The 9,443-nt window shown below is 26.1% G+C and overlaps 1 protein-coding gene across 1 annotated transcript; it reads right to left on the reverse strand.

Moving 5' to 3' along the window:
* Positions 1–2,417: 2,417 nt before the first annotated feature.
* LOC145829857 (uncharacterized) lies at positions 2,418–8,962 on the reverse strand. Its single transcript, XM_082937731.1, has 9 exons — positions 8,899–8,962; positions 7,108–7,297; positions 6,608–6,744; positions 6,132–6,294; positions 5,773–5,948; positions 5,387–5,588; positions 4,777–5,028; positions 3,704–3,808; positions 2,418–2,710 (listed from the first exon to the last, which is right to left on the reverse strand). The coding sequence occupies exons 1-9, from the start codon at positions 8,954–8,956 to the stop codon at positions 2,464–2,466; spliced, it is 1,530 nt and encodes a 509-aa protein (XP_082793857.1). The 5' UTR covers positions 8,957–8,962; the 3' UTR covers positions 2,418–2,463.
* Between the last annotated feature and the right edge of the window lie 481 nt (positions 8,963–9,443).

A 9,443-nucleotide genomic window follows, 5' to 3' on the forward strand; every position in this document is an offset into this window, starting at 1 on the left:
AGAGAGCAAATGCCAAATTTACAACTGTGCCGCATTTTTATAAACGTTTACTTTGTTTAATTATTAAGTTTTAAAGAAAAAGTTATGTAATTAGCTCTAAAACTTACTAGTATAAAAACTATTTAGCATACACATTGTTTGACGAAACTTACTTAATTTATACAAATTAAGTATCTGGTTTGATAAATTCCATGGCAGACCAGTTCTGGCTACGGAAGTTTTAAAATAAAAAGTTAATTAAATTCTAAAGGTTTGATTATATTCCTATTTGAAAGTTTTCAATTTATTACAAAGAATGAATGAGTAACAATATAACTATCAATATAAATATATACTAACTTAGTTCTTATTCTAAATTTTGTATTGAACTATGATTCTAATTTTAAAACATAATCTTTTGTATTGTTATGCCAATTAGCAGTTTTTATGTTCAGTAATAGAGAACTGTTTATTAGACAAGTGTTTTCACTCAACAGTTTTATTAATAAGGTTTAGTACTGTTGTCTCAAAAACAGAAACTCAACCTTATTATTGTTTGCCTACCTACCACTATTTTTTTAATTATTTTGTGAAGTTGTAGTATATTTTATGATATTTCAGTAAAGCATGCTATAACTTTTGTAATTTTTGTTTTTAATTTTACAGTTTTCTAAAGTGTGTTTTAAAGTTCTTTAGTATATATATATAACATATTTTTTCAAACTACATAAGAATTGATTAAAAGTGTTTGTTTTATATACAGCACTACAAGCAAAAAGTGTCAGCACTTGTGTATTTATCTACAAAGTATAGATTTACAGTAAAAATTTATACATGAAAATTTTGTTAAAATTTTCTTATACTTTCCGTTCAACATTCTATGTTATTTGTGTAAAAAGTAAAACCAAGATGTAAACATAATTAGTTTTTAATTTAAAAATAAAAATAACTATTATAGGTCGATGGTTGTTTTTAGTTTTCTGTTTGAAAATGATAAAGACAAAAAATCACAAAAAACGGCTGACATACCAGGGTCGTACTATTAACCACAAGACAGCTTCATAAGATACAAAAAATATAAAATAGAATATATTTAATTATAATGTACACAAAAAATAACGTTGTTTGTAACTAAGTATACTTGTTAAAACATTTTAGATTAAATATCAACTAGTTTTAAATCTAACTCTTTTTAACTATATAAAACCAAAAAGTATTCAAACTATTTATTGACAACTAAACTACTATTATTTACAAAATAGTAATAACAAAATGAATTTTATTCAACTCATGTTTTATTAAGTTCTGAATGTTATATTTTGCACCAATGTTTTTCTAACTTCTCTAATCTGTTTCACAACTTAAGTAATGATTTATATAACTATTAAAAAAACATTTGGTACAAATGCTTAAATTAGTTTAAAATAATTGTAATATTTAAGATTAATAGTAGAAAAGCATTAAGCTATACATAAGTTTAAGTGTTTTTACTAAATGTACAACAAGATTATTAGCTGTTGACGAAACTGCATCTTCACCTGTTTGAAACTTTACTCTTGCAATTTAGTTCTAATGTTTAGTGTTTTGGATGTACTTTGATTTTGATTTGTTTAGCTTAGTTGTTCTTTGATTTTAAGTGAATTGTTTTGTCGATTAATTTTACAGCTTCGTTAATACTAAAAAATCAAAAAAAAATTTGCTTTTATTTCAGAAGTAAAATAAATCTAAACCAACATATTTGTTTGCTATTATTAAACACTATTTATGAAATATACTGGTCCTTTAAAGGCTTAATTTATGCACAATTTTTCAATTGTACCCGAATTAATTTGCATTGTAATCGAAATTTATGGATAAAGATTTATTAAAGCAAGTCGGTCTCAAGTCGTGTTGCAAACCTTTTAGAATAGCTAATATTGAAAAATACAACTTGTTTTCTACAACACTGATGTAAGTATAAAACTATTTAAATACAAAGTATAAACTTTAAAACCTGATAAAAGTTTAAACTTTTTTTATTTCTACCTAAATGATAAGTTATTTTTTTGTTTGTACTCTCTGTAAACGGCTTATCAATAACTATTTTAAAACTAGGAAAATTCGGAAACTTTGTCGTTTCTTTTAAACATTAAAAAAACGTTTAGTATGAATTTGAAAGAGTTTCTTTAAAATACTAAACTTGTAGTCAGTTTAAATACGAAGAAAACTATTAGTAATAAGTAGACAGTAATTTAAGTTTTATATTTTTAGTTAAAGGTACGTTGTTCTTTTTCATAATTTACGAACTACTTTTAAGCTTTCAACGAAACTATACAAATATTAACAACTTAGCAAATTTTTATAACTCAAAGAGACTGAACTGTATTAAAAAATCAATTAAAAAAGCAACTAAGGAATCATTTCTCAATATAAAATTTTATTCCAAAATCGCCATTATTCATTCACTAAATTGAAAACTACAACTTGAAACTAAACTAAAAAATGTCAATGTTCCGAATTTTTCGGCCACATTTCGTTTCCAGGGTCGGCTTGAGAACTACTCTGGGTCCGGGTGGCCGAGGAAGACATCCTGATCGGCGCGAAGAGCAGCGGAAAGTAAACTTTGCCGACCCTCTCCGTGGTCCTGTACAGCATGGTGAGGATGGGGTTGTGCGGAGCGGATGCGGCATCCTCGTCTCCGTGGTGCTCCTCAACTCCTCTGTTGACCAGTGACGAGTTTATTTTGAAGTTTCTGTTGTTTTTTTTAGTGGTTAGTTCAAAAACAACTTTTTTTACTGAAAGTTCCTTTTTTTTACGTTTTACCTTATGTTTTTGATGAGTTGTATACGTACAGCTTGATTTTGTATATTATAAAAGAAACTTTAATTTAGTATTAATAATTAAGATTAATTTCATTTTTATAACCTAGTTTTTATCACTTTAATTTTTAATTTTATCAGTACATCTAAAAATTTATTCTATTAAATATAAAACATAGTATTACGTTATACAATTGAAACAAGTTTTTTCAAATTCCTTAGAAGCTTACTTAATTTTTAGTCGTGAAAAACATTTTCGTATAGCACAATTACAACTACTTAATTTAAAACAAAAAATGAGAAAGGCAACAAAATATGAAAATTGCCGATATTTTACACGCAATTATTCGAAATTTAACATACTTCTTTTGTTTTACATTCCCTTCTTTATCAGTTCTTAATGAATTCAAAACGTTTTACGTAAGAAGTAATTTTCAAAACTTTAGAAATGGAGTATACTTAAATAGTTTTTCCTCTTAAAACAGTGTATCAACTACTCAGTAACTTATTTTTTGCAATCGATTTGTAAGTATTTTTTTTATTGTTAGAAATTAACAACTATCATGACTTTTATTGATAGATAACAAATACAAAATTTGTTCCGTTTTTTGAAAAAGTTTAGCCTTAACTTAATCCTTTTGTTATAGTTATTCAAAATTTCTTTTTATCTATTTTGAAGAAAAAAGTTATAAATGTAAATTATTCTTCTACTTTCTTTTTTGTATCTAAAGTCACTTTGAAAGTAAATTTTGTATGGTAGAACGTTATAAAATGTGTAAGTATTCCTAAATGTTATCTTTAAATGTAAAATTTCAACAAAAAACAAATCATACTGCAAATTTAATTTGCGTATTTATCATAAATCATTAAAAAAAGATCATAACGTTATTATTGAAATAAAAGTTTAGGTAAGCACAAACTTTTACCTGCATTTTAAGCAAATGTGATGCTTTAGAGCGTCACATCTATCTTTTTGGTTAGAACTTTGTGTTTCAAAATCCTCATCGACTTTTGAAATTAAAACGAAATTCCTGTAAGAATTATTAAACAACAATCTATAAATTGTTATTACATTAAAAACGGTTTTTAAATATAAAACAAACAAAATTAAACTTCTTAACTTAAATTTTTTAAACTTAAAAACTACAACTTATCAATGAATAAGTAACTATAAAAGTAGTAAAAGTTATTTATTACTTCGTTTTAGTAAAAAATTATCTAAAAACCTTTTACTGTAAAGCAAAATATTTTCTATAACTTAAAAGTTTTTGCGTTCTCCTTTGCCTTCTTTTTACAGCTATTACTACTTTTAAAGTTATATACTTTTAGCATATATTATAAAAGCTTTAAAAATAAGTTGCTTCTACAGCATCTTTAAATATCTTAATTTTTTACAAGAATAAAATTGCCAAGCTGCTTTTGTTTTTGATTTAATAATAAATACTTTAGATTGTTATAAACGCACTCTGTACTTAATTCAAAAAAATTGTGCATAAAACATTTAGTATTAAAAACTCTTTTGTTCGGGTTAAGGTAACTGTTTTATTTTTAGCTGCTGGTATGTACTAAACTATAGTTTCAACAATTCGCCTTAGTTCTTAGAACTAGCAACAAAGATTTAACAGTTTAAAAATAAAATTAGTTTTTTAAGGTTTAGATCTTAAGTTTAACAACCTTTAGACAAAAGATCCGACATGGTTTGTAAAAATATACTTTAAACTTAAAACTATTATACATCTATTAGTTTTGCAGAAACTTATTAGTATAAATTTTTTTCAGTTTTTAATGTTTAAAAAATCTATTGACTTTTATAGTAATGTATGCAAAAACTAACATGACTGTTTATCCTCTTTTTAAAATAATTTAAAAGTTATTTTGTACAACTTGGTAATTAGCCATTCGTTAAAAAATTTCATATTAGCTTCACAAACAACTATTTAATTTTTTAATTGAAAACTATGTTTGCCATATTAAACTGAACACTGTAATAGCAGCTTACCTGTCGGCTAAATGCTGTGTTTGTAAAATTGGTGAAGTTGAAACAGTTATAACGACGGGTGGGAATTCATTCTCCAAGTATTTGTATGTAGGTTTAGGTGAGTCTTTAAATATGTATTTAGCGTATTTAAACGCCCGTTCATTAATTTTGAGTGGTCCATCTAATACTGCTGATAATACTGGTGAGCTCCTACTAGCGTTTTTGAATTTAATTTTGTTTAGCTCATCTAAAACTTCCGACTTGGTATGATAGCTGCAAGTTTTAAATATAATTTCATTTAAAAATTAGATCTCTAAATTTTAGCTTAAAGTCTGCTTTTTGTAAAATACACTTTTTAGTTTACTGGATAAATTAAAACTTAAAAATTTTATTATTAAACAGTCTTTTAAAGTGCAAAATAGACAAACAAACCCATATTTATGCTTCTTAGTGATTTATAATTGGTGTTTTAAAATAAACTCCACTAGCTTCAAAAACTTAGCTTTTGATTAGTATAGCCCTTCAAACGTTTGCAAAAATTAAAGCTGATTTATTTTTCGGTTAAAACTTCCTTCATTTTTAAACCACGCTAAATAATCAAAAACTACAATAAATGTTTATGTAATCTTACTCCTCAAGCCCAAAATTGAGCTCCGTTGTAAACGAATTAAACTGGGCAACTGCAACCCTTATTCCGTTTCTACCGTAAACAAAGTTATCCAGCAAACATTTAACCAGGGAGCAACCATTTTCAACTTGTTTTTCAGCCGTACTTTTGTCTCTGACATCTACAAGCACCAGTATGTCGCTGCTAAACCAAGGAGGACACTCACCTTTTCAGTAATAGAAACAAACTTTACGATAAAACAATTCAATTTAAAAACAGTTTAATCGTTAAAAGATATATATTAATTAGTCAGCTTTGAATTATTACTTAAACATCATTTTGTGAAAACTAAAAAAGTTGTAGTTGTCTTGTTTGTTGCAAAAATAAAATTTTTAATTTTTTTTGCCAACCTTGGTGACCGTGGTGAACTGGAGCAACTTTTTCGGTGGCCCGTTTGCTACAAAACGGCATAAAGTTAAGCTTTGCTTTTGATATTTCCCCCAACATCTGAGTAACTCTTCTTAAACTAGACTGGCAGCTGAATAACTCAGCTCTCCATAGACACATTCTTGCTTTGGCATACTCCCTTGTAAAGTTTAGTAAGTTTAATATGAAACTTATTTTTTCTACTTTTTTTATTAGCTTTAAGACAAAAGACTTTTTCTATTGAAAACAGATTTAGGTAATGTTTAGTTTAAAAAAACTTTTCAGTTAAACTAAAATTCAACTTTAATTCAGACTTAGTTTAAGCTATAAACTTTAATCTCACATGCAAAGATGCAATTTAGGCTTTTTAGCGCGGAAAGATGTCTGGTACACCGTCACGCAAGATTGAGCAACGTTGGAGTAGTGGGGTTGTGAGCACTTAACTCCGTCTTGTATGTACTGTGGGGCTTCCAATCCCCCGTTTACACACCAAGTTGTTTCGTCACCTTGAGTTAAAATGAAGAATATATTGTTAATAAAGTTAATAAATTGAAAAAATAGAAACTTCAATAAAAATTCTTTAATTGTGAATTTAACATATATAATACATTATCTGAAATATGCATTTTGAGCTATTTTCATTTGCTTTTTTTTACTTTATTACCTTTGTATATATTTACGTTTTTGATCCTAAAATACTTAAACAACTTTAGGTTCATTTGTTTTATCAATTTATTAATATAAGTTTTGTTTTTGTTGTTAGGCTAATAAGTTTACTAGTAATATTACCAACTACAGAGCATTTTTTTTTAAACGAACCCAACAACGTTAACATATTATGAAGTACATGCTTTAGCTGTCTACTTAGTCGCAACATGTTTTCTAACCAGTAGTCTTCCTCTAAACAATCTTGAAGTTTGTTCATTACGCATTTTTTTAGAGATTTGTACTCCAAGCTATAATTTTTTTATTGTTCTATAAAACTATAATTTAAGCAAGAGAACTTTGAATCATAACTTAACCAAAAACAAAAGCAACATATATTATGAACTATTTTTTTTTCAGTTCTAGGTTTTTTAACCTAAAGGTAATTTAAATATTAGAATATAAACAAAACACTTATTTTTACATTTTATTTGAGTTTATTACTTGTTTTAACTGAATTAAAAATAATATATACTTTATAAAAAACGATCATATTATTATCTTTAGTACAAACGAGCTTTTTTTTCAAACAAAAAATTAAACGTTTACAGCACTCCTTCTTCACACTACTAAAAACGAGTAATAGTTGAAAATGTTAATTTTACTGGTGTTACCTGCATACGAATGTAGCATTGGCAAGATAGCTGTCGTAAAAAGTCTGTTCACATTGATGGACCATAAAAAAGTATTCGTCTAAACTGCACGATCCTACTTTAAACTTTAAGCCGTCAGATACACTAGGGTTGCCGACTCTGCCAAAACGAGAATTAAACTCAAAACCTTGACACAAGAACGTCTGAAAAACTGTAAAAAAAAATATTTTTGTAACTGTTTTTTACCTACAGTTATATTGGTAGTACTTATATAAATTTACTTTAATTATCTTTTTTTTCAAAACACAGCAGTTACAATGTTACACACTTATGTTTGATCTGTCGTAAATCGTAACTTTTTATTTCTTTATTAGAATTTTTGTCAGTTTAACTAAAGTCTTGACGTATGAGATGTAGACAGAAACTTGCCATTTCTAGAATATCAACTTACAACGGTTGTGTTTAATTTTTAATACTCTACCCTCAAAACTTTTACCTGGGGTAACTTTTTCTACGTAATCATTCTTCTTTGTAAAAATAAATATGCAATTGGCTGTTTTAAAAACAATGTTTGCATGCTATTTCCTTATGGTTTCCTCTTAGAATAGATTTTTGTCGGAAAAACTAAGATTTAATTTAGTTCTTCGAAACTATAAAACGAAATACTTGTTAAAAGTTTGTATAAAAACATTTAAAAAAGTGTTTTCTAAAACAAAGCTTTTAGTTTTTTTTACCTATTTGAAATACTGATATTTGAAAAAAAAGCATAAAATTTTTCGAAAAAAAACTGTAAACCTTATTTATAACAAAAAATTGACATGCGTTACCCGTTCATGTTAAAAAACAAATTTACTTCTTTATTTAAAAAATACCAAGTTTAAACCTTGAGGGTAATAAAAAAACAATCTTATAATTGTTTTTATGTTGTGTAAACATATTCTTTTGTTTCTGCGGTTTCAGTCAAGTAGCGAAAACAATAGAATTGCTGGGATTAGTGGTTAGTCTGTGACATCGTTCACTTGTAAAATTTACACTTTTAAATTAGTTCTAAAGTGGTTTTTGTTGCTGTTTTTGTTAATGGTACAAACACGAGTTGGTACCGTTTTTGCCAAAACAGAGTTCAAGCACTATTTGAAAAGCACAGAAAAATTTAAGATAAACAAAAGTTTTTGAAAATTACTGATTGTGCTAGTAGACTGTATATCAAATAAGCAGCATGTTAAGTTTTTAAAAACATACTAGTAGACTCTACATGTTTAGTATTTATCAAAACAACTACTCTTAAACAATGAGACTTAAATTTATTTAGCAGAAAAATAAAGTACTTTTGACAACTAGTTTTTGAGCTGAATTTAAACGAGTTTTTTATAACCGATGAAGTATAAAATAAAGTCATTAATTTTTAATTCCATCTTTTTTTCGTTTAAATTTAAGGTTTAAATTCCTCATAATAAACTTTAGTTATGATCTATTTATTTTAGGAATTAATACTGTAAGAATTAGTATAAAACTTGTACATAACAAATTTAAGTTTTGTATTTTGCAGTATAAATTTTTCATATTAAAAACAATGAGTAACTTTAACATAGATAAAAACTCTAAAATTCAAAATCAGTACAATTTAAATATTGTTTCTTACTATTGATAAATAAAAATACATAGGTTGATAACTATATAAAAAATAGTTGTACTTTTAATTGTAGCTGTTTATAAAAATGTCTAAATATTTGTTCTTGTACTTATTACAGTTATTTTTGATTTTTATTGTATTTAGTAAGTTAGTAAAATAGGTTAAGTTATCAAATAAACTACCTTGTAGAACAACAAAAATGCTTAATACGTAGAAATTTGTCATTTTTTCTGTTTTCATAGAAACTGTCCAGTATACAAAACTATAAATGTCGTTAAACATCGAAACTATTTTATATATCACATGCTCTCAAATTTTTTTTCAAGCTTTTTTAATCTCTCATAGTAAATCATTGGTTGCACTTATGATGTTGATTAAAAAAAATTTGTCGCTTTAATTTAAGGTCTTTCAACTTATCGTGTTATCTGTATATTTGTCAACAGTTTTCCTACTCAAGTCATTAATCAGTGTTATCATATTTTAAAAGGATTTAAAAACTATCCGTGTTTTATAAAACAATTTTTTTTTAGATATGTCTAAATTAATTTTAAAATATTTTTTTACACAATTTTTTTTGCTACGCTTTAGTAGTAAAAATTAAAAAAAACTTTTTTACGCAGTTTTAATTTTTTACTGTTTTATTACGCAAATTTTTAACTTTAAGCTCGTGAGTTAAGTACTAGTTTGAAACAGCAGATAATTAGGTTTTTTTTTATAATTGTTTCAA

The sequence above is a fragment of the Thalia democratica genome, chromosome 2 (genome assembly GCF_965202585.1).
Source record: "Thalia democratica chromosome 2, ktThaDemo2.hap1.1, whole genome shotgun sequence".
NCBI lineage: Eukaryota > Metazoa > Chordata > Thaliacea > Salpida > Salpidae > Thalia > Thalia democratica.